Source organism: Sarcophilus harrisii, chromosome 2, assembly GCF_902635505.1.
Source record: "Sarcophilus harrisii chromosome 2, mSarHar1.11, whole genome shotgun sequence".
Taxonomy (NCBI): Eukaryota; Metazoa; Chordata; class Mammalia; order Dasyuromorphia; family Dasyuridae; genus Sarcophilus; species Sarcophilus harrisii.
The window spans coordinates 511,523,702-511,549,897 of record NC_045427.1 but is presented as its reverse complement, the minus strand read 5'-3'; the positions used below and the strand labels follow the sequence as shown (position 1 = coordinate 511,549,897).

At 34.9% G+C, this 26,196-nt stretch overlaps 1 protein-coding gene across 2 annotated transcripts in view; it reads left to right on the top strand.

The window, feature by feature from the left end:
* The window catches only part of MYO1E (myosin IE), a 224,827-nt gene that overhangs the window by 121,818 nt on the left and 76,813 nt on the right, over positions 1–26,196 (top strand). For both annotated transcript variants that reach the window (XM_031955285.1, XM_012543770.3), the window contains 7 exons: positions 4,073–4,269; positions 5,487–5,567; positions 6,221–6,307; positions 8,793–8,879; positions 9,981–10,148; positions 10,975–11,060; positions 13,008–13,089. In XM_031955285.1, coding sequence (XP_031811145.1) covers positions 4,073–4,269; positions 5,487–5,567; positions 6,221–6,307; positions 8,793–8,879; positions 9,981–10,148; positions 10,975–11,060; positions 13,008–13,089 — 788 coding nt within the window. The remainder of the gene's footprint in view (positions 1–4,072; positions 4,270–5,486; positions 5,568–6,220; positions 6,308–8,792; positions 8,880–9,980; positions 10,149–10,974; positions 11,061–13,007; positions 13,090–26,196) is intronic.

Here is a 26,196-nt window from a genome sequence, read left to right as displayed (position 1 = left end):
CATAATTATAGTCATTGTGTGTTATTTTCTTGGTTTTTCATTGGGCATCAGTTCATACAAGTCTTTCCATGTTTCTGAATTATTCATATTCTTTGTATCTTATGGAACAGTATTATACTATTATAGTTATGAGCCACAATTTGTTTAGCCATTCCCCTTTCAGTGAGCATTTATTTTGTTTCCAGTTTTTTGTCATTTTGAAAATGAATATTTGACTGCATTTGTAATCTTTCCTCTCTTGGACCTCTTTTGGGGATATGCTTTATGGTGGCATTTCTGGGTCAAAAGATCAGAATATTTTGGTTGCTTTCTCAGCATATATCTGTATTGCTTTATGGGATAGTTACACCGATCCACAAGTTAGCAGGTTTCTAGCGGCACATTTGAGAAATTACATGGACTAAATCAAACTGTCTTGTTATGAGGGATTAAGGGTAATATCCATTTTCCATTTTCCCCACTTTTACCAGTCATACAAATAGCAATGTCCCTATAGGATAAGGAAAGGGATCCAAGTCCCTGGGAACCCTGGAACATTCTGGCAGAATTTCATCTCTGGATAAAAGAGATTATTTTTCCTCATTAAAAATAAAAAATAAATAGAAAGAATATCTTTATGCCAGCTGACACCCCTATAAGGATTAATCTTTCAGTAAAAAAAGCCCAACTTCCTACATTCATTGCAAAACCTCTAAAAATAATGATAAATTAATGTTCATTTAGGATTGATATGTCTTCGAACCTTATACTCAAAACTCCTCAGAAGTAGTTTTGGAGTGATGGGGTAAAAAAATCAAAGCAGCAAATTTTTTTTGCATATCTATGGATATCTTTTATTCCCATTTATTGGAGAAAAGTAGAAGTGTAATAAATACAAACAGTTCTATTTAAAATTTTTCTTTTATTTTATTGATACCTTTAGTTTTTTCATTTAATTAATATCTGAATACATACCTCCCCTCATTCCTTATCCAGCAAGCCATCCTTTTGCCAAAAACTTATAAAATAAGAAGAGGGAACAGCAGTTCAGCAAAACCATCAAATACCTCAATTGTATTCAGCAGAATATGCATTGTTTCCTATACAGAGTCCCCCATTTTGGCAAAGAAGAGGGAGAAATGCATATTCTCAGATTCCCGAGCATCATTGATGATTTCTTCAAGGAATAACTTCAATGGCTATTTTTGCCATACAGAGAAAAATGGCACTTCACTAGAAGAGAGTTACCAGTTACCTTTGCTTTCAATTTAAACAAAACTTTTGGGGAGTAGTCCTAGGCTTTTGAATTGGAAGCTCTTTGAAGTTTTTCATTTTTAAATGTTCGTGGTCTTTAATGTTAGACTTCTTTCAGTCTTGTTAGAGAACCCATATATCCCTTAACCACCCAAGAAAACATTTCTTTGTATCTTAGCATTCTTTGAGGATGATAAATTTAGAAATTTAGAAATAAATAGTATCCCACTCATTGCTGACAATGCAGTGGAAAATTAGGCATGGGGATATTTCCATTCCAAATAAGGCTCCTTTTTTGTTTTCCTTTTTCTGATAAAGAAGGAAATACTGCTCACTCCCTGATTTCTGATATTGTCAATCTTGTTAAAGCAGATATGGTACATTTCATATATAGCATTGTGGGTAAGAAGTAGAAAACAAGAACATTCCTTAATTGATCTAGTTTTTCCCCAATACAATACACATATATACAAACATGCCCAGATGCATGCATACACACACACACACACACATCTATACTTACACACACATACATTAAAGATAATCACCCAAAAGTACTCATTAGGGTCACTGATACTTGCTCTGTAACATTTCCAGTTTAAAGTTCTTTGGAATTTTTACATAGATAACAATGTTTTCCTTGGCTTTGTAGACATTGTTATATTAGAATCCTTTGCATCCTATTTATATCCCAGAATAAAATCATGAGGCTGCAATTATTTCTCTTGCTGTTTGAGCCAAGAAGAAGTGGTTTGATGACAGGAGGAAGTGACCTTTTCAGCCAACTGGGAACAACCCAGCATTGGCATCTATTAGTGAATTTCCCTGGCCCAAGCTGGTGGGTGGGATGGCCCTGGATAATCCCATACTAATGTATCCAGCAAACTTCCTCTTAACTGTCCTATTATAGGAAGTCTTGCAGTTCTCCCAGCACCACAATCTCTTGATTAGTCTAGAAAAGCAAAATTTCCCTTAAAACCTTTAACCAATGGAACCTTACTATAATGATGTTATAAAAATTTTATATCCTTCCACTTGCATATTTCAGAAATGATAAGTCAACAAAAAAATTGCAGGAAGCTATGTTCCAGTTTGATGAAACAATTTGGCCTAGATGAATTCAACCCATATATTCCATAAAAGCTCATTTTCAAGAAAAATGGAATAAATAATTTACCCCTGAAATCATATTGGGAAAACAAAGGTATTTTACTCTAATGATGAGAAGTAAAAGATAATATTCCTAGTTACATAGCACAGTGGATAGAGTGCCAGGCCTAGAGTCAGGAATATTCCTCTCCCTGAGTTCAAATCCAGCCTCAGATCAGCCTTTGTGGCCCTGAACAAGTGACTTAATTCTGTTTGCCTTCCTCATCTGTAAAATGAACTGGAGAAGGAAATGGCACATCACTCCAATATATTTGCCAAGAAAACCCTCAAAAAGGGGCATGAAGAGTAAGACCCAACTGAAAAAGTCTGAACAATTCCTTTTCCCCACCCATACTCATGTTATGTACATAGAAATTCCCAGAGGACTTAAAAAGTTTACCTGTATCATTCTTCTCTTTATTACTTAATCATTGTTGAGATTATAAAGATTTAAATAAAAATGGAATTTGGTATGTTGCATTTTTTAGGTGAATGATATCTTTGAATTGTTTTTTCTTATGCTGGGGAGAATTAATAAGATGCAGGTATATGATTGCTATATGTTATCTCCCTAGCAATAGATGTAGTATCCTATTTTTTTCTACTGCTAATTTCTTCCACAATCTCTCCCCCATGCCTTGGTTTACAATCCATCCTGTCTCCTCTTGGTCCTCTATATTTGGGATCTTTTACCTAACCTCCAATCCAAACAGATCCCAAAACCCATGATTCCTAATTCCATAATATATCTAGCATCTGTTTCCTCCTCTCCAGTCACACTGCTTAGCTTATTATAATAGCTTCCTGATTGTTTTGTCCTCCTTTGTTCTCTCCTATATATTGCTACTAATCTAATGACTCTCCTATATATTGTTCTCAAACTATACCTTAGATTGTAGGCCCTTCATATAAATATTTTCCCCCAACTAAAACATTTCCCTAACTTAGCCGATTTTATTGTGCAAAAGCTTTTAAATTATATTTTTTATTTAAAATGAGCTGCTTTATCTTTTGTGATCTCCTCTGTCAAAATCACAACTATTAAATTATCTGATTTCATTCTCTTCTAATTTTTTGTTGTGGGTCCTTAAATATTCAGATCATGCTCCTTTTAAACTTATCATAATATGTGTTGATATGTTAATCTAAGCATGATATTGATCAAAGTGTTTTCTAGTGGCTCTTGTCAAAGAGGGAATTCTTCCTCAAATAATTTATATTATTGTATCAAAAATTGTGTTACTGAGTTAAATTGGTTTTATTCTCTCTCTATTCTACAAATAGAATATTTGTATTCTTGTCTATTCTACAAATCTACTTTCCTCTTCTTTAATTAGTGCCAACTAGTTTCAATGATTACTACTTTATAATATCATTTGAAAAATAGAACTGTTATTCCTCTTCATTCTTACTTTTTCATTTTTTCATTACTTCCCTGGAATTTCTAGACATTTTGTTCCTCTAATAAGTTCTGGAATTATTTTGTCTAGTTTTATAAAGTACTCCCATGGGTAGCCTGATTGTTATAGTATTAAGGCTGTAAATTTAAATAAACTTCAAGTATGTTTTGGTAGATTGATTTCCAGATATTTTATGCTTTGTATAGTTGTAGAGCTTTCAAACAATCCATTCAGGTGAAAGGCAAAATATTTTCATTTTGAAAAATAAGAAAATGTGTTTATTTCAACAGTTTTGGCCTTTCCTGCTTTTCTCTTGGGAATAAACCAAGACCGTTTAAAAGAGAAACTAACCAGTCGGCAGATGGATAGTAAATGGGGAGGCAAGTCAGAGTCTATTCATGTGACTCTCAATGTAGAGCAAGCCTGCTACACCAGAGATGCTCTTGCCAAAGCCCTCCATGCTCGAGTCTTTGATTACTTAGTAGATGTAAGTAAAATTAATTTTCTTTGGGGCAAGGTTTTTTATTCACATACAGTTTTATTGTAAAACTATTAAGTACTCACTTTTCACTTTGAATCCCCTTTCTCCTCCTCACTCAATTTTGAATTATATCTTGTCCTCAAGCTCAGGGCTTATCTAGCCATTCACTTCCCAAATTGAGTTGTGAGATACATAACTCCAAATTGAGATAGTTAAGAATTCTGAATGGAAAGTTGATTGAGTTAGGACTGACCACTGAAAGATAAAAGAAAGCAAGTGAATATTGTGAACTTTTTCACTTCTAATAACTCCTAATTCTTAAAATCTGTTTGTAAATATCACAGTCACACACACATTGGAGAGCTAAATTAATTCTCAACTGTTATTTTGATGTTGAGGTAGCTGAGTTAATCAGATTATCCGGGTTACCTGCTACAAAGAGAATGAGGTGACTCCATATGCCTCTCCCTAGAATATATTATATATGATTCCCTGAATGGTTTTTCCATGGTTAAGTCTATAAAAAGTTTAACCACATCCAGAAATAAAAATATTCAAGCTCGGTCTTGCATCCTTTTATTTCACTGTGGACTTAAAGTCCTTCAGATCATCAATTTAAAGAAGAAAATAAAAATGCAAAATTAAAAATAAGTCACAGAAAGAGGTTTTTTGTTTTTTGTTTTCTTTGCTTTCTGAATGGGTACCATATAAACAAAGTTCTTCCTCGAAAGCTGGATTTTTATTTTTAATTCTAGACTCTGTCGGATATTGATGATTCTTGTAATGTAGCTTCCTGGGTTCAGTTATACTTCCAGTAAAATCAATCCATATGAGAATCTATTCTAATTTAAAGTACTCCACAGAAAAGATGAGCCATGCCAGAATTGAACAACTTTCATTATGAAGAGGTGGAGCTTTTTCCACTTTTTTTTTTTTTTTTTTTTGGATCACACTTGGGGTTTGTTTTGTTTTGTTTAAATAATTTTGCTATTTGGAGTAGCAACTTCATGTGGTGAGGAAAGAACACTAGGTTTGCAATAAAAGAACCTAGTTTTCTCATAAAATGTGTGAACTTGGCCAAATAATTTAATTTCCTTGTTTCAGTTTTTTTCAGTCCCAAATGTGGCTAATAACACTCTAACTTGCTGTTCCACAGAGAAAGAGTGGTTTGTTTGTTTTTCTGCAAGAGATGTTGACTATAATTTTGTTGTTTATTTTCTTAGTCCATCAATAAAGCAATGGAAAAAGACCATGAAGAATACAATATTGGTGTATTAGACATTTATGGCTTTGAAATATTCCAGGTGAGTGTTAATGGAGAAGACAAGGTGAAAGGTTGGGGAAAGGGTGAAATATTTCACTGGAGTGCCAAAAAGGTGGTTCTAGCTAATTGAACTTTCAGTCTTTTTTTTTCACTGAACACTATCTATTCTTTACTTCAATAGTTTCCAATAAATACAAATAAACATGTGAGAAATCAGGCCTCTAATAATTTTTGTTAAGATTCAAATGATACAGTTTTGTGCTCTATTATAGAATTGGAATAACCCCACCACTCCAACTGCTCCAGAAATGGCTTTTTCCGATATTTTTTAAAATAAAGTCTTAAAGCAGAGGAGTCATTAAGGATAAGGAAAAAAAGGATACAATAAACATCAGGAATAGAACTTGTTAGAAAAAAAAAGCAGGGCTGGTAAGCATTAATATTAGACAAAGTTAAAGCTAAAATATTTAATCAAAAAAAGAAAAATAGGGAAACTACACAATATGCCAGCCATATCAATCAATATTATTTTATATTTATTTAAAACAACTAGATAATATATAGTATAAAATATCATATAAATAGTACAATTCCAATAAGGTTAGAATATTGCTGTAGAAAGTGATGAATTATAGATTTAGAAAAACATGGAAGAATAAAGTTTTAAAATGAGTCAATTTTTTTATCTTTCAGAAAAATGGATTTGAACAATTTTGCATCAATTTTGTTAATGAAAAACTCCAACAGATTTTTATTGAATTAACGCTGAAAGCAGAACAGGTAAGTCAAGTTCCCTATTTAACTGGCTTACTTGTTTTTAAGTTAAATTGGTTACATTTTAGAACTACAGCTCTCCTCCTTCTCTTCAAGTTTGTCTAGAATAATGAAATGCCACTTCAAAGAATCAAGCAAAGAAGTCCGATGATGTTGTCAACTTAGCCTGTTAAATGATAACACCATCTGTTTCCCTTTTTTTCTCTTCTTAAGCAAAGATACAGTGAATTTGGTCTTATGACTGACTGTGTTTTTTGGGTGTTGGGTTTGTTGATTTGATTTTTTTTTTTTACTACTTTCTGACTCACTGACCAAAGTGGAAAATCTAAACCTGGTTCCAGCCTCGATTGTCATTGTCTGTGGCACACACAGTGTTTGAAAGGAAAAACTTGGTTTTTCTGAAATTTGTTCTATGCCCAATTTTACCTATAAATAAATAAATTCTTAATAGAGACAAGAATTTGGAATCTGACTTGAGATAGTCTATTTTGGCTTCTAAAGAGCAGCAAGATTTGTTTCTCATTGAAGGAAATCAGTACCTTGGTTTAATCATGAGAATAGAACTTTTTTTTCCCCTGAAGCAATTGGGGTTAAGTGACTTGCCCAGGTCACTTAGGAAGTGTTAAGTGTTTGAGATGAGATTTGAACTCGGGTTCTTCTGACTTCAGGGCTGCTAGTGCTCTATCCACTGAGCCACCTAGCTGCTCCGAGAATAGAACATCTTTTAACAACTTACTCCTCTACTTAAAAATCCTCAGTGGCTTCTTGTTGCCTGTAAGGTTAAGCTGAAACCCCTTATCTTCATAATTGAGGCCTTCCATGAGTTGGATCCACATAACTTTTCCAATATCCACAAACTTATATAAAACCTTCATATCAGCTACTTGTCCCCTCCATCTTAAGTTTTTTCATCTTCAGTACTTTCCTCATACTATTGTTTCTGTCTGTTTCCTCCCTCTGAAACCCCCAGGCCAATCCTTTTTTTGTCTGCTATGACAATTCTTCCCCATCCAACTTTACCCTACTCCCAATTCCAGGCTCAGTGCAGATTACATCTTTTCCATGAATCCTGTCTTCAATCCAGCCCAAGTTGATCTCTGTATTTCTTCTCCGTGGGCTTTATTGTTTACATTAAACTTTTTCTTATCATATTAACCTCTATTATTATCTTCTCCATAGAAAAGATTTTTGGGATTTAAGAGATAGAGTTTATATTTCTTCATACATCCCTCCCTGACAGCAACTAGCACCTTGATTTGGTACATAATAGGTATATGGGATTCATTGATTAATTCAAAAAATTAGTTTTATTGATCTGTTCTTACCATTGTTTAATTTCTACTTAGATAGAAAGAACTAGGAGCTGACTGGAGATAGCAAAATTAATACTTCCTCTAATAGGTCCTGGCAGAGTAACAATTTTTGAATGAACGTAACCCCACTTTCAGTTCCTTTCAATTTGCATATATGATTTCCTCTCATCATGTTTTCCTGGTTATCCCAAACTTGTAATTTAAAGTTCTCAACAGCTCTTGGCTAGCCTGAAATCCAGGTAGTTGATTGGATAAGTTTTTGTGTTTCCTGCTTCTTCTTTTGGTGTTTTTTTTGTTTGTTTTTATCAAGCTTATTTCTATATCAAGAAGACCAGTAGAATGCAACAGATACCACATTCACCTTTTTTATAAAGCCCAAGTTTTTCTGTATCTCTAATGTTATAATCAGCATTCACTTGACCTAATAAATTCACAAAGTTTTAATTATTAGTCAAAGAAAAATTACTGGTCCTACATCATAATTACTCAAGAGTGTTTTTTTTTTTTTTATGGTAACAAAGCTTCTATGTTAAATTTTTTCTAGTTGTGTATTTTTAGTAAATCAACAAGATTTTTAATAAATACTGAGTGATAGGCTGGGTACTTGAGAGACACTAACAAAATAAAAGTTACTGACAGTGCTCAGAGTGCTTGTAATATAGCAATAACATGTGCATAAATAAATATATAGAGTATAAACAAGTACGTACAAGCTATTAGGAGATTTAGGAAAGACTTCATATGAAAAGTGTCATTTGAGCTGATGAAGAAAATAGTGCCTTTCAGGTAGGAGGATGGCCATTACAACAAATTCACAGAGATGGTAGATGGAATATTGTGTATGAGAAATAGTATTAGTAGAATGCTATGTTCATCTCTGGGCATTACACTTTAAGAAGGATGTTGAAAATCTGGCAACTTCCCAGAGGAAACCAGAGAACTAAGATAAGATGGTAAAGGAAATTGAATCCATGTTATATGAGATTGATTGAAGGAACTGGATGTTTAGCCTGGCAAAGGCAAGGGAGGAGGGAAATGAAAGATGAAGTGTCATGTGTGAGAAACATCAAAAAGGCCAAGTGCAGCAGTATGCAGCCAGCCTGATCTGCTTACATAGTTATCATAAGTCTCTAGCAATATCAAAGAGGATCATGAGAATTTTGACTTATCTCTTACAGGTGGAGTATGTGCATGAAGGCATTAGATGGACTCCAATTGAGTACTTTAATAACAAAATCGTATGTGACCTCATAGAGAACAAAGTTGTAAGTGTTGAGCCTGGCTAAAATTTCCATGTTCCCAAGTTTATAATAAGGTTTTCTGTATTTTTAAACACGTAATTAAAATTTAAATAAACTCAATCTCAGAATATTGCCTATAATAAATAACATTAGGTTCTGCTGATGTGTTGCTTAGTTATACTGAATTCTCTTTCCCTCCCTCTTCTTCTTCTTCTTCTTCTTCTTCTTCTCTCTCTCTCTCTCTCTCTTTCTTACACACACACACACACACACATACACACACACACATACACATACACTCTTCCTCCCTCCACCCCTCCTTTTCTCTTTCTTTTTCCTCTATTACTCTTAGTCTCTCTCTGAGTGTCTGAATATGTGTTTCCTTCTCAAACCACCCCTCACTATCCTACCCTTGTCTTCCTGCTCTTCTACTTCCCCTTTTTGAGAAAAATGCTCCAAGGAAAGGAGAGATATACTTGGAAACAAAATTGACAAACAATAAATATTTTAAAAATCGGTCTTTAAGATCAAATGAGGAATAATTCAACAGAGATGGATATAAGATTTCAGCTAGTAAATTATTTAACGAATGTGGGTGTGTATGTAGATGATAAGATAATTTTTTATGGTGATCTGGCATTCTCATATAAAGACATTTTTAATAACTTAATCAGGGTTAATAGTCTATCCCTGAGTTACAATAACAATTTTCACATAAACTATGTGCCAATGATCTTAGAAGGTGCCTAGAGCATTGAGAGGTCAAGCCACTTGTTCAAGTTCATACAATCAATATATATCCCAGGTAGAATTTCTGGCTTTGAGACAACTTATATATGAGTTACTATGGTGGAAATATTTCAGAATACCATATGCTCTGTTATTTCAATTAAACCTAAAGGGTATTAAATAGCTTTTCACAGAAAAGTCTTTTTTTTTTTTTTTTGCCCCATCATTATCCCTCTTAGTTGGTCCTCCTCTTTAAGGGTCATTAACTGAATTTTTTTTTTTTTAAGGGAAATGCTGCCTTTCAAGACAGTTGTTTATTTTCTCAAGAAAGAAACTGACATTATCTATATTATTTGAAATTTGTAATGATTTGGCCCTTTTGATTTGTCAAATTAGAATCCTCCTGGAATCATGAGCATCCTGGATGATGTCTGTGCCACAATGCATGCAGTGGGTGAGGGTGCTGATCAGATACTGCTTCAAAAACTTCAAATGCAGATTGGAACCCATGAGCACTTCAACAGCTGGAATCAAGGATTTATCATTCATCATTATGCAGGAAAGGTATGGTAAGAGACTGCTTTTAGAAAGAAAAGGAAAAAGGGATTTCACTATTGACCTATTCAATTTGTTTTATAGGAAATAGTCAATAAGATTTATTAAATGCCTACTATATGCCAGGCACTGTGCTAAGTGAGGGGAATACAAAAAGGCAAAAGACAGTCCTTTCCCTTGAGGCACTCATAATGCAATGTGACTTCTTTGTGTCTAGTTCATTTAGTGGCTAATACAGGGAGTAATTGAAGTGAACCTTTTTGTCAGAATTTGTTATTGATCTCTGAGATTAGTCCTGATTCATTTTGCTGTTATTCATAAGGAATGCCAAAGTATGAATGAATTCAATGAAATGCTACAGGAAATTGGGGCACCCTCAAAACAAATAATTTCCTAGTCTTTTGTTATTAGCACCATCTTTTAAAATAAAAAAAACACAATATGTTTCTTGTGTGTCTTTTAAATGAAATGTTAGTTAAAGGATTTAGTTAGTGATCTTTTAAAATAAAATAACAATATATTTTTGTGTGCCTTTTACATGAAATGTTAGTTGAAGGATTTAGTTGTTGTTAATAAATTTTTTACAAAATTAAGCCCTATTGACCAATACAAATGAAGTTCCCTTTTAAAGAAAAAGTCTGAGCTCTTCAGGTATGCAATATTCAGCAGAACTGTCTACTTATCAGACAATTGAACTGATGGTGTTGACATATAGCATGTGCTCAGTCTAAGTGCAATGTCTGTTCAAATCAGAAAAATGCCTTTATCAATCATGAAAATGTTTTAGTATGGATTTACCAAGATGCAAGCCTAATTACTTATTTATATGGCCCAGGTATCCTATGACATGGATGGCTTTTGTGAAAGAAATCGTGATGTTCTCTTCATGGATCTGATTGAACTTATGCAGAGCAGTGAGCTGTGAGTAAGAATATATGCGTGTGATAAAGCTTCTGGGATTGTTGATTTAGATCTCTTTAGGAATGTGGAAGTAATCTAGTTAAACCTCAAATGAGAACAATGACACCCCCCAAAATTAGAGACTTGCCAATGTCAAGAAGATATAAACCAGGATTTTCATGAAGGTCGTCTGAGTGAAATCCAATTTGCTTTCCATTATAGCATCTTTTCTCATGCTTGAGGGCAAGCATTTTAGTCCAGCCAGATTTCAAGGCTAATAATAGAAAGGCTGTCAACTTCTAGAACAGCATTCTTTTTTTCTTAATTTTTCTTAATAGTGTTTTATTTTTCCAAATATGTATAAAGATAGTTTTCATTATTCATTTTTATAAGATTTTGTGTTCTAGATTTTTTTCTCTGTCCCTCCCCAAGACAGCAAGCAATCTGATATAGGTTATACATGAATAATACTTTTTAACATATTTCCATATTTGTCATGTTGTGCAAGAAAAATCAGACCAAAAGGGAAAAAATCATGAGAAAGAAAAATCCCCCACTCCACCCCCCTAAAAGTGCAAATACTATGCTTTGATCCACATTCAGTCTCCATAGTTCTCTCTCTGATGTGAATAGCATTTTCCATCCCAAGTCTATTGGAATTGCCTTGGTTCATTGTGTTGCTGAGAAGAATTAAGTCTAACATAGGTGATCATTATACAGTATTGCTGTTAACTGTGTACAATGTCCTCTGGTTCTGCTCATTTCACTCAGCTTCAGTTCATGTAAGTTTTTCCTGACCAGAAAAGCATTCTTTTTCTCACTCATTTTCTCTCCCATGTTGCTGTACATTTTTGAATTGCATTCCTACTCCAGACCTTTGCTTCTGTGATCCCACTTCCTTCTGAATTCCCTTTTTTCCCCACTTAACAGGAAGTAGATGATGCTAGTGCTCCACCTTCACCAAGGACATCATATATGAAGATTCTTTATGTCTTTCTTCATTGCTAGCATATTCCCTGACAATGCTAGAAAATTCATGATAAAGACCAAAAATCCAAACAGGGAATGTTTCCACATCTTTAATTTTACCAAAGTGAAAGTTTTTTCATTAGTGCTTTAAAGTTTGCAAAGCAGTCCACATACATTGGTTCTCTCATCTGATCATCATCACAACCCTGTAAGGTTGGCACTCTTGTTATACCCTCTAATAGATGAGCATACTGATGCTGAGTGAAATTAAGTGACTTAGCTAAGATCACTGGGCTACTAAGTGTATGAGGCTGGATTCAAACTCAGGTCCTACTGATTCCAACTCCAGCATTCTATCCACCAGAACACATAATTTGACTAGGCTTATTCTCTGCTCAATTTAAGTAAAGGAAAACACCAAGGGAATAATCTGAATAATTCCAGCAGCTCCAACTAACTATTTGGGAGTAGTGAGGGTTTGGCTCTCTGTCATCAAATTCACTAAACAACTGCATAATGTTAAAATCTAAATGGTATAAATGTAAATTTATAATCAGTAATCAATTAAATGCCTACTATGTGCCAGAGACTACACTAAACTGCTGTAACGTATATAATCCTCATCTACCTTACATATTCTAGAGGACACATAGTCCCATTGAGTTCATTGAACCAAAGCAAAGTAGAGGGTTACAGTGTCAAATCAAAAGTGAATATTATATTCAGGCTTTAAACTTCAGAGGATACTAAATTGCAAGGGCAAATAAAAGAAAGAAGAAAAGTAGGGAAACCGGTTTTGAGAATCAGTTGTCCAGCTTTACATTCTAGTAATAACTGTTGCGTCTTAGGGCATAGTTTACTATGCTCTGAGCCCTCTACCTGGATTCTCCCATTGTTCCTGAATATGCTCATTCTCTAAAACACCACTCTAGGAGGAGAATTTTAGCCACTAAAGCTCTTCTCTGATTTCTTACTTATTCTCTTGCTCCTTTTTTTCAGGCCTTTTATAAAGGCTTTATTCCCGGAAAATCTACAAGCAGACAAGAAAGGACGTCCAACCACTGCTGGCAGCAAGATTAAGGTATGTTTTGTTTTGAGTTGTCATTTAGTCTATGGCTGGGGAAAACTTAGCCAGGAACTGAGTTTCAAGGCTCCAGGGCAAAAGCGAAGCTCAAAGAGATAGAAAGGGTTTGATAAAGAAACCACTGATACAATGGCTTGAATAGGGGTCACAGGTCATCAGCTGAATTTACCTTGGCTGCATATAAATCCCAAATGGATATTAAGTACCTTCACTGACTATTATTCAGCAGATGATAATCAGCTGCTCTCTAAGAGGAAGTGGGTTTTAGCTGAAGCTGGAAGAATTTTTGTTAAATCTAAGAGGAAATTTTCTGATTCAGAGTCATGTCTGGAAGTCTAGTTTCAAAGATGTGTTCCAAATCAAGATATGAGACTGATTAGTTTTAGAATTTTATGGACCTGAAATACTGCTGGATTATTATAGAGAATGTTCATTTCTTGTTCTCCTTTTATTTTTTCGGCCTTCACAAACAAACAATGTTGATTGTCTCATTTGTCTATTTGGATACTCAAAGGCAAGAAGGTCAACATTTGTCAACATATATTTAATATTTAGTGTATATAGAACAAGGAAGAATAATGCTCAAAAAGAGGGTTAGTGTGATCCATGTTTTGATTAGTAGATTTGGAGTTAAAAGACCTAAGTTCAAATCTGGCTTTGCTGCTTAATACTTTTGTAACCCTGGACAAATTCCTCATTGGTAAATGAAGGGAATAGACCTCTGAAGTCTTGAAGCCTACAAAAAAGGGCTTTGATCAAGGAGGCAAGTCAAATGCACATCAATGCACTTTCAAAGAAATTTTAAGTAACCAAATGTTAATAAATAACACTAATTTTTCAACATTATTTTCCATTACTTCCTAATACAACTTCCATATTTCAGGCAGACTATAGCGTTGATCATCCCATTCCCCCTATACCCATGCCACAGATGCACCTCATTCTTTTTCTCTAAAATGACACTTGAAATGTCATTCTCCTTTTCCCTAGACCCATTTATCCATCTTTCAAAGCTCAGTTTAAAACTCATCTCATTGACAAAATCCTCCCCAGTGACTCCAGTCAGCATTTCTTTCCTCTCTTTGTGAATGAATATCTCCATTTATTGTGTGTGTGTGTGTGTGTGTGTGTGTGTGTGTGTGTGTGTGTGTATATATATATCAGGACAATAGTAGGTTTACATTGTCTTCTTTTTCATTTAATGTATTGTCTCCTTTCTCCAAAGGAATTACAAGCTTCTTAAGGGTGTCAGACAATATTAATCTGCTTCCTCTTTTCTAGGATGCCTAGGACAGTATTAGTCACATTGTTATAATAATCACCGCTCAGATTTACATAGGATTTTCTGGTTATGAAGTACTTTTCCATGCTTTCTCATTTGCTTATCACAGCAACCTTATGACTAGATAGTATAAATAGTTATATTCAAATAAATATAATATAAATATATATTATTATTTATATAAAAAATAATACAAATAAATACTCAAAGTAAAGAAGAGCACATTGAAGCTCAGAGATTAAGCATCTAGTTAGAACAGAATCTTTGATTTGGGGACTTGAGTCCAATGCTCTTTACACTATACTTCACTGGAATATCCTCGGGAAATAGCTATTGTATTGAATAAGTGCTAAAGGAGTCAGATGAGTGGCAACATTGGAGTTCTACCTAGAGGAAGCAAGTTATAAGCTGGCTTCTGGGGAAAAGGGAAGAAATCAGCTTGTGTCTAGGGCTGGAGGGAGGAGCAAACAGTCCGGCCATGGACAGCCATCCAATTAGGCTGGCTGGAGCTCAGTGTCCATGGCAAGAATATTCATCGTGAAATAAGAGAAATTCTCAGAAGCCACAAGTATTATTATCTACAACCAGCTTGTGACTCATGAGTTCAGTTGTAGGTACAGACTTTTAAGTCTGGGATGGAAAATCTGGTCACACGGCTCTCAAATTCATATCCAAAAGACCCAGATCAGCAGGGTTGCACATGACCCAAATTTGAAACTAGCTGGATTTTTCCCCATGTCAGTTTCATGATGTATAAAGATGCTTATTAAAAAGGTGATAATCTGTTTCTGACTTGATGCTCCCCTTCCTCATCCTTTCTCCCATCATTAGGTTTAATTATTTATTTAGTTGGTTAGTTTGATTCTGTGGCTTAATAAATAGCAGCACCACACTCAGTGCTAATGGCTAGTACTGTCAGACAATGAATTTAAGGTCTTTGTTCTGTATCTAGTTTAACCTTCATTTTATCCAGCAATTTCTGCAATCTGCTTACTTCTATCCCTCGTCATATCTCATTTTCTGTAACATGTGGTTCATATGAAATGGTACTCAGGAAACTCCTGACCACCCTTTCTTTTAGAGGGGATTTCTTATAGTATACGCTATATACTATACTGAGACAATGTGGCATAGTGAGTAGGGGGTAGATTTTTGAGTCGGCAAATCTGACTTTAAATCCTGCCCTGACACATATTAGCTGTCACCATGGGCAAATCTCATAACCTAACAGTGCATTCAAGAAACTCTCTAAGACAATAATTTACAGGCATGTTGCTGATTTTTATCAGTGGAAAGATTTTCCCTACTAAGAGTTCTCCCAAACCGATAAAATTATAAATTCAGCTCAAAATGAAGCAAAACATACTGTACTAGTCTGTATTGTAAAATCATTTTGAGACATTCCTTCCCATTGGGCACATTGAAATTTTAGGATCTGTCTGCAGGTTCATAACTTTCCATTCCTCTTCTTAAGACTATTTTCTCTCTTGAGGAGTTTCTTGAAAAACATTAAAAGGATTTTACTGCATTGCATAATGATGTACGTGGCATTGGGAAAGGAGGATTTCTTCGTTATGGTTGTAGGAATATGAAGTAAGAACAGTATTGAAATCTATGCCAATGGCACTTGAATACCCAGTTTATGAGATAGGGAAAAAAAATATGTTTCATTTGGTTCCCACTGAGCCAAGTATAAATTAGCAGAAAAACATGGTGAAACTCTCAGCAGAGAGGCTTAGTGAAAATCCAGATGCTGCTGCTCCCAAGTTTATTTTCTAGGACATTATGGAGCAAAATGATCCTTTCAGTTGATCAAAGTCCAAAGCAGAGCTTGGGTGGAGGACGTTTGAAGTTTGAAATTCACCAGTAATTCACAGTCTTTCCCACAGGATAGTTACAGGTACCCACAGTTTCCTCATGTTCACCATCTCCTTCCCTTTTTAATTTGTATTGTCCGCTTTTAGACACCTCTTCATAAGGGAGATACCTCTTTAAAGAAACATTTTATAAGTGTCATTTGGGCTTGAAGGATTGAAATATTCTGGTGTGTCTTCCAAAGTTCTCCTTTATTCTCCCTGAATTAATTCCCTTTTAACTGGACTACCTGAGCCACAACTAGGACAGGGAGAGTAGGGTTTTACCCTGGGACTTTTAAAATTGATAGCCCTTCTATCATAGAAACAAGCCAGCTTAACATCTAGTTTGGCTGAATTAGGAAACTACCAGATGTCAGATGCACCTCAAGTGAACTTTGCACTGACTAGTCCTCTTGGTTGAATTTTTCCTTGACTCTAATCTCCTCCCATGAAGTATTCCCGAAAACATGCAAAAATATACTACCATTCAATTGATTTTTTCTTAAAACTTTGACTTGCAGTCATATTCAGTAATGCTTGCCCTTGGTGTCACAATTCCTAGTCACAGTGGAGATCAGAAATCAGTCTTTTGTTCCATCTCCCAGATTTCACAAGGATTTTTTTTTTATTAATTTTATTCTGACCTAAAGAAATAAAATAAATATTTCCATAACATAGTAGAATAGAAAAAAAAAAGATGATTATACATGAAAATGTAGATTTATTAAATACACACTTGTTATTTCTTTTAAACATATGATAAAGTTATTATGCATTTTTTCTTTTTTTTCTTTTATCTTTCCCTCACCCTTCTCCCCATCCCTCAAAAAAAAGATGATTATACATGAAAATGTAGATTTATTAAATACACACTTGTTATTTCTTTTAAACATATGATAAAGTTATTATGCATTTTTTTCTTTTTTTTTTCTTTTATCTTTCCCTCATCCTTCTCCCCCATCCCTCAAGATGATTGCTACCATTATACACAATATGTATGTAGGGGAAGATGTATGTACATATATATATATATAAATAATTATTTTATACATGCTTTTGTTTATCAGTTCTTAGCTAGGTAAAGGAGTGATGTGGGTGTTAAAGACAGATGACTAGAGATTCTTTTCATTCTTCACTCTCAGAAGTATGCTTTCTGTCAGTGAAAATGTTTAAAATATCATATTCACTAAACTTTTTTTAGTTAGTCCAAAGCAAAAAAAAAAAAATTTTTTTTTAAATTCAATAAGAAAATGAACTCTTAAAGAAAGACAGTGAGAATAGATGCTGTGGTTAAAAAAACAGCTTAGATTAAAGTCTTACAAATGGTTATGTGACATTGGGCTAATAACTTACCTTTTCAGTCTCTCAGATAATTATCTAATATTATAAGTTTCAAATGACCTTCAATGATAGGTATTTTTTCACCAGGAGTTTCCCGTACTGAAAAAGAATCACACATTTGATCCCTTCCCCTAACAACCACCTGCCCCCCACCAAAAAAATATAGAGGGATAGGAAAACTAATAGCTATTGAATCAGTTTTTAATAATTAATAATAATGGTTGCACCAAAAAATGTGCATATAATTATACATGATTGTATCAGGGTGACAGTAAAAAGAACAATGGCTGTACAAGTCAGAAGCCCTCGATTGAAATCCTGCCTCTAATGATTATTCCCTTTGTGACCTTGACAATTGATAACCTCCCTGGGCCTCAGTTTCTTCAACTATATAATTAAGTAATTCATGTAGATTTCCTCTGAGGCCCCTTCCAGTTCTAGACTTATGTATGATGCTATGTATGTGGATGACATCAACTTATGTGGATCTACGAAAAACACATTAAATATAATTGTCTTTTTAATCTTAGGGAACTTGTTTAATAATAATATCTGTAAGTTATTGTAAGTCATTTTCCAATCGTGTACAAGTCTCCCTGACCCCATTTGGGATTTTCTTGGCAGAGATGCTGGAGTGGTTTTCCATTTTGTTCCCCAGCATATTTTACAGATGAAGAAACTGAGGCAGGCAGGATTAAGTGACTTGCTCACACAGCTAGTAAATAGGCCAGATTTGAACTCATGAAACTGAGTTTCTCTGATTCAAAGCCCAGTGTACCATGTAGCTACTCTTCCTTGAGGTGTATATTGTCCCTATCAATAGTTCATGTACTGTTTTATCCCTCCCATTTGCAGGAGTTAGGGGTGTGGCACCCCTGCAATCTGGAAAATCTGCATAAATTTGACCCTCCTTTTGTACCAGAGAAGTCTAAATTTTTTTCTTTTTTTTTAAATGGGGTATTTATCCCATAGAAGTACCTTATTGTAAAATTTGGGTTGATATTATACAATTGTGTGTGTGTGTATTTCTGAGTTTCTAAACTTTTTGTGTGCCATCTTCTCACCTCATGTCTTCTGCAGTTTCCACAAAACTTCCCCCAAATTTTCCATTTAATTTCTTTTGTCAATCCATGATATATGGAAACTGCAGTGTAGGAGAGATAACTATTTGAGTCTATACAGTTTATTATAGTGGGGAACTTTAGGATCCCTTTTGACTCTTAGGCTTCTATAATCCACCTCCTTCCATGCAATGGTGTCCTTCGTTAAAGGTCTGCTATTCCTCTGTAAAGTAGCAGTTACCCAGGTCTATGGAAGGCTTTGCCATCAGAAGAAAAACTCATGCAGATCCTACTAGGAAATCAATCACTGAACGTTTATGGCTTTTAGTAGGTGTCAGGCACTGTGCCAAGTCCTGGGGATATAAAAAGAGACAAAAGTCCTTTAAAGTGCTTACAATCCAATAGGGAGACTCTGGTCTTCCCGACCAGGTTATTTTCTGTGGATACAGTAGTCTTTGCTTTATTACTTCAGAGGCCCATGACTTTGTCCATTTGGCCACCCCTTTTCCCAAAATAATGAACACAACTTTACTATCACTTAATGAATACATGATGTTTGCTAGTTGTGGTAACACCAAAATTACATTTCTCTGCAGACTGTTCATGAGGACTCTCTCTAAATTTAATCTGTCTAGCTTTTGGTAGGACCTGTCAGAGTCTCTACTCTTCTGGTGTAGACTTCTAGAACCCAGGTTCTCTTCCATGACATGGTGAGGTATTAGAGGAAGAGGCTGACAAAGTAATACAGTTTAGTCTATTTATGATTATAAAAGCAAAATACTGCTAGTGCTTTGAGCCAATAGACAGCAACATTGTACTTTTTGGAAAAAGCAATTGGTAAGAGAGAGAAGAACAAAGTATTTGGGGTGATTTGTGGAAATAGTTAAGATGACAGGAAAATAAAAATGGAGGAATGTTTTGTACCAAGGGTTGTATCAGCAAAGAGCTCCTCAGAGTGCCCTCCTCCAGACATATTCAGCTCTTTGACTTGTTGCGCCGCACAGCATGGTGGCACAGTGGATACTATACCAGACTTGGGAGTGGGAAGACATAATTTAAAATCTAGCCTCAGACACGTAATTAGCTGTGTGATCCTGGGCAAGTCATTTGATTTGTTTGTTTCAGTTGCTTCATCTATAAAATGAAAATAATAATAATAATAGCACCTGCCTTGCAGGGTAGATGAGTCAGGATCAGCTGATATAGCATATATAGTCATGTATAAATCTTAAAGCACTATATACATGCTAGCTACTGTTGTTGTACAAAGCAATGTAATACACAAATGTCTTAAATCAATTAATAGAGCAATAGCAAAGCATAGTGAGAAAATCAATGGTTCAAGTTAAGCATGGGTTTCAATCTAAAGCCCTAACAATTGCATATTTTCTTTGAGTATTTAGTTAATCTGTTAGCCAGCATTCAGTCTGACTCTATTGGTCTTTGAAAGATACAAGATAAGTTTTTGGAAAACCTTTGAAGTGCTGCATAGAAACTAATTAATATTATTGAGGAGAATTAGGCGGTGACTTTTGAGGTAGATTTTGGGGGTAACAGGTAAGATTTCAATTGGTGGTCATGGCAGGACAGGCATTCTGGTATAGGAAGTAGCAAATCAAATAGTTTGAGTAATTTTTAAGGGATGTATTTAAAATACACCTTTGTATTTTAAAAGTCTGTATTAATTGTTTAGATATATTCAGTGAAAAGCAATCACAAGACTAGAGGGGGAAAATCTGTGAAACTTTTTTAGAAATGCAATTACTCATGATCACCATCTATACTTTAAATCATTTTATGGTGCTAATAAAAACCAATTTACTTTGATCTTTCTTGACAAATTTTACTCAAGAGGATGTAAGTGGATCTTTGCTACTGGTTTTGATTAGAGTACAAAGAGACTAACTGATCCTATATGTACTAATGCTTTGAGGTCATATAGAGAAAGCCTTTGGCAATGAGACTGTGTAAGGGATTTGAAATGTCCTTTATATTCACCATTTTCTTTTAGATGACAAAGTCTAAATGAGAATGAGCAAAGCACTTTTTTATTTGGACTATCTGCCCCATGTTTTTGTACTGGCAATGAAAATGCAAATTAAAATAAAATAGATTTGTCCTAAAATGTGACAAAGCCTGTGAATTGCTAGTATTTGGGAGAGCATTCCCTAAGGATATATAAGCTTAATGTTTGTTATTCTTTGGATATCTTCCTATAGTTCTGGGCATTCTTCTGAATATGAGATTTGCTGAGAAAGTTGGCTCATCGAATAATACCAGATATTCCATTTAATTTTGAAACATTAAAGGCAAAATCTTAATGTTGCCTATCCTTGAAATTCTATGAAAAGTGAAACATGAAGGAGCTCTTAGGAAGAAATTGTGTCCTAGCATTCTGTGGCAGCAGTACAAATTAAAGTATTATAGATCTAGAACTACAGGGGACCTTAGATATGAGCTGGTCTGATACCCCCCCCCCCCCATTTTTTCACATCAGATATTTAAAGCCTAGAAAAGTTATGTCATTTGTTCGAGGAAGAGGTATGCTGATTAATATTTAACAACCAGCTCTCCCCCCAAAAATGTGGTCAGGACACACTTAAGTTTAATCTATGTCATTCGTATTTTAACAATCGATTCTTTCAAGCCACTTCTAGCTGACTCCAGCATACCCAAGATTCAAGGTCACACTAATTAGTGACTGAGCTAGGAGTTGAACTCAAGTCTTACGAATATGACTTCAATTTTAACATTTTTCCACTCTACTTCCACACAACCTTGTTGGTGAAGACAAACTCTGGAATATGGTTTAAAAGAAACTAGTACTCAATAAATGGCAAGATTTCAAATGATATTCCAGTTGGAGAGACTTTAATTCAAATAAAAAAGAGCAAGTTGAAGCTGCTGATAAGGTGGTGGAAGTGGTATATTGTGGTACTTAGAACATGTGAGATAATGGAGAATGATTTAAATACCAAAAAAAATCAAAAGAATGCAAAGACTGTGAAGGTTTTTGTCTCTTTGATACAGGATTAAAGCCTGCAGAGAGACCGCAGAATCCCTCTGCTCAGGAGGCTATGACTTTTTACATTTTGCTGTGTGAGAAAGACACTTGATACTTTGATGAGAAAGACAAAACAATTAAGGAAGCCATGAGATGGAATTTATTCCTGAAAGTCCCCCTCAGGGTTTGTCACACAGTCAGCAGTACAGCTTGTTAGTTTGACCTCAGACACTCAAAGATGACAAGATTTTAAAGAAAAAGATCTATCTATCTCTTACTAGTTGTTTTAGTCTTGCTGTTCAGAAATGCATCTTTTTAAGTCTACTAGTCAGCAATAAGCACAATCCACAAGGGAGGCTGGGCAGCTTCCTCAATAGGGTAATTGGCCCTTGCATCACAGAGACTAAGCTTCTGATAGCTTCTGACAGGACAGGTTTTAAGCAAGTCACTTTATGTTTCTGGGTCCATTTGCATAGGTAATGGGAGTTCCTCATTGGGAATTCCCTATTCCCATTAAAATATAGGTACATTCTCATCTAACAATAATTAGATTAGTCAAATCAAATAAGTGATGGAATCATATGCAGATCTATGATCACTGAAGTAATGGACAAAGCACCAGGAAAACCTCAGGTCAAATCCAGCCTCAGACACCTAACTGGCTGTGTGACTTTGAACAAGTCACTTAACTACTGTCTGCCTCAACTTGGAACTCAATTGGAAATAAATAAACAAACAAATAAATAAATAGTGGCACCTACCTCCCAAGTTTGTTATGAGGAATAATGAGATAGTATTTGTAAAGCACTTAGCAAAATTCCTGGCATATAATAGGAGCTTAATAATAGCTATTATTATTTAAAGTTGTTAAAAAGAAAAATAATGTAACAAAATAGATTTTCCTTTCTATGCTATCAATTTTTGTTACTGCTACTATGTTTATATTACCATAATCAAAGTTTATTTTAAACTGATTTCTTCTCTCTCCATTACTCTTGAAATTATAACTTGTTAAGGAACAGAGATATATGTGGAGTGTATGTGTATACCATGGAGACTTCACACCCACATCATCTGTGCTGATTTTTATATTTTTGTCTTTTATTCAAGTGAGCATAATATAACAGTAAGATCAAGTAATATGCATATATGACATTGGAATTAGAGGTAAATCACAAAGGAATGCCCATAGTTTTCAGCTATTACTGAAAGGAATATCCATAGTTTTCAGCTATTGCTGTGATAATTGATTAGTACATTAATACAATAATTTTGTCAGTTTAGTAAAAGAGAAGAGAAATGATGAATAAAAAGAAAAGGCTCACATGGCGATGTGTTTGGGGTAGGAATGAAGGAAAGCAAGACAGTACCTGAGCAAGATGCCTGAGTTTGATTTACTTCTGAAGTTAGTGATTCATGGTTAAGCAGTGAGTAACCAACACCTACCATTTGTTTTAGCAAGTGAAGTCAGCAAATATGGATAGAGTCATTTCTCTGTGCTTAGAGTAGAACTCTTGGTCCTATACCTCCTACATCTACCATTCCAAGGAATATTCATTGATATTTTCATTGATGTCTCTGAGGCACTCCCAGATCATAGAATTTTAGAGCTGAAAAGGATCTCCTCAGGGAGATAGCATGGCTCAGTAGGGAAAGTCCTTGCCTTGGTGACAGAAGACTTAGATTCTAAAACTGGTTTGACCACTTAATTAATGCCTGTAGGTTCTTGGGCAAATCATTTAACCTCAGTATCTCAGTTCCTCATTTGTAAAATTTTTGTGCTTGGCTTGGATGACTCCCGAGTTCTCTTCTAGCAATAATTTTGTGATACTATGACTTTAGAGGTCATCGCATCTAACATCTGTTCTACAGTTAAGAATCATAAACATAGAGAAATAAATTGCCCAAATTCATACAGTGAATTAATAGCTATCCATAATTAGCAACTGTAATTCAGGTGTCTTCTTGCCTTGAATTTTAAATTTGTCTTTCTCTCTTTAATAATCTTTCAAACATCCTGCTTTAGATTTGTTACTTGTCTACTCAAAAACCTTCAGTGGCTCCCAGCTCCCAATATTATAAAATAAACTTCTGGTCACCTAAAGTCTGGTTCTAGTTTTTCTAGTTTTTGTCATATTTCATGCCTCCACATACTATACTGTATTTTCCAACTAAACCAAACTATGAACTGATTTCTTGTCTTGAACAGTCATCTGTTTCCTGGTCTTTGCTCACTTTCTTGGAATAGACTTTCCTGTTCCTTCTCACCCCCATTTCCATACATTAATGTCCTTCTCATACTTCAGAGTCTTTCTTCAAGTACCCCTTCTTCCATAAAGCCTTTCCTCACCACCACCCCTTGTTTCAGAATCATGATGATGTTATATATCTCAAATTTGCTTGGTCTTCTTGGTCATTCTCCTTTGTATCCCAGGAATATTATATGTGTGTTTATTTTCCATCTTAGATTGTGAATCTGAAAAAGGGTTAGTATGCTATCTATATTGTATCCTCACTACTGCTTACTAACAGTACCTTTCGTGTTTTATTTAGTTTTTTCAATCTAATGATTTCATTGGTGCAGAGAATTCCTAAAGAGGATATTGTTTCCCCCAGTACAATACAATTGTTCTCAATTGTTTTGGGGAGCTGAGACACTAAGAATTGAAATGCCTTGTCTAGATGCCAGGCTAATATGTATTCCTGATTCCCTACTGGCCTTTTATTCACGTTGTCAAGATGCCTTTCACATAATTAGGCATTTAGTAAATATCTGTTTAGTGGTAATAACAGAATCATTAGAACTTCTCTAAACCTTCTAGTCTCCATTATTCTGGAGTATCAAAGAAAGATTGAGTTCATTATGATTTTAGTGCTGAGTTAAATTTAAGTGTTATGGTTTGAGTATAGTATATTACTGTGTTTATTAACAATCCATAGATGGTAAGTGTCATACTTTAGCTAAACAGAAAATTGAATTAATGGAACCCATGGGGCCCCGATGTTCCTGGATATTGTATAAATCTATGATTTATTGACTTAGGAGCTATTTCTCTCAAGACCATTCATATGCAAAATTACAAAATAGGGCAAGGGAAGGGGAACTTAATATGGTCCTTTTTTCTATTTGTGTTTGTTCTCTAATTAGTTCCTTCTGTTTATTCCTAAGAATTTCCCTTAAGGAAAGAGATGTAATCTTTGTACAAATTTCTATGATGCTTTGTAGTTAAAAAGTATTTTAACCAACATTATCTCATTTGATCCCAGAACAATCACGTAATAATGTATCACTATTATCATTCTTTTGTCAAAATGAGGCATCATGACATAATGGTTAGAAGACTTGAGGTTCAAATCCTATTTCTGATACACGACCCTAAAGCAAACCAACTAGACTCTAAACCCTTTGTTGGTTTTCAGTTGTTGTTTTTTCAGTCATCTCTGGTTGATTCTTCTTGGTCCAATTTGAATTTTCTTGGCAAAGATACTGGAATGGTTTGTATCCTTCTTATTTTATAGCTTAGGAAAGTGAGGCAGAGTTAATTAACTCGTCCAGGGTCATACACTATGGGTCTGAAGTTAGATTTTGAACTCATGAAGATGAAGATTCCTGCCTCCAGGCCCAGCACTCCCACTACTGAGCCACCCAGCTTCCCTTTCTCTCTGTGCTAAGACTGTTCATTGTGAACAAGTTGTTGACCTGCATTGTGGCAGATTTTTCTTACCAGGTGTTTCCCACAGAAATAAAATCATAGGTTTGCATGAATATATTTTTACAAGAGAAGGCTCAGAAAGAGGTTTAAGTGAGACTTGGTAAGTCATAGAGCCCAAGGTTCGGATACCAATTCTACAATGCCACTTGGGCAAAATTCAATTCAAGTAAATGATTCCATTTGTCATTAGCTCTCCTAATGACATAGTGGAAGAGAAGAAGCTTGAAAACATTGGCATTGGTGAAGCTCTGGACTTGTGAATTGGATTTGCCATGAAGGGTCCTTTACCTAGTCTGGCCCTAGAGGAAATTGTGACATGGGCAGAGTTTCAGTTCAGTGCCATCTCTGGAGAATTGTATTTAGTTCTAAAATTGAGTTTGGGGACAGCCAGATTGGTAAGAGGACGAGAGACAAAATAAGAAGAGGGTTGATTAAAGGAACTGAGGGGGATTTGGCCTGGAGAAGTAAACAGTTGTAAAGAGACTTTATCACTCTCTTGCCCTGCTTTACCCCAGGGACAGAATTTAGAGCAGTGAGAGTAGAATTATATTCAAATTCATAAATATTGAGTTTTAACCTTCCATGTTTGACACCCTGTGATAGCCTCTAGGGAGACAAAGACAAAAAAAAAATCTTCACTGTTAAGAGATTTATATTTGATTGCAAAGAGGAAATTTTTAGCTCAGAAAAGGAATATATTTCCTAACAATCAATCATTCAAAACTTTAAAGAAACGGTTTGGGGAAGTAAATGAGTTCCTCTTTATAATAGATCTTCAAGCAGAATGTTGTTGATCATTGTTGCCTTGGCAAGAGGTAGAGGGAGCAGTATAGCAAGAATTCATTTT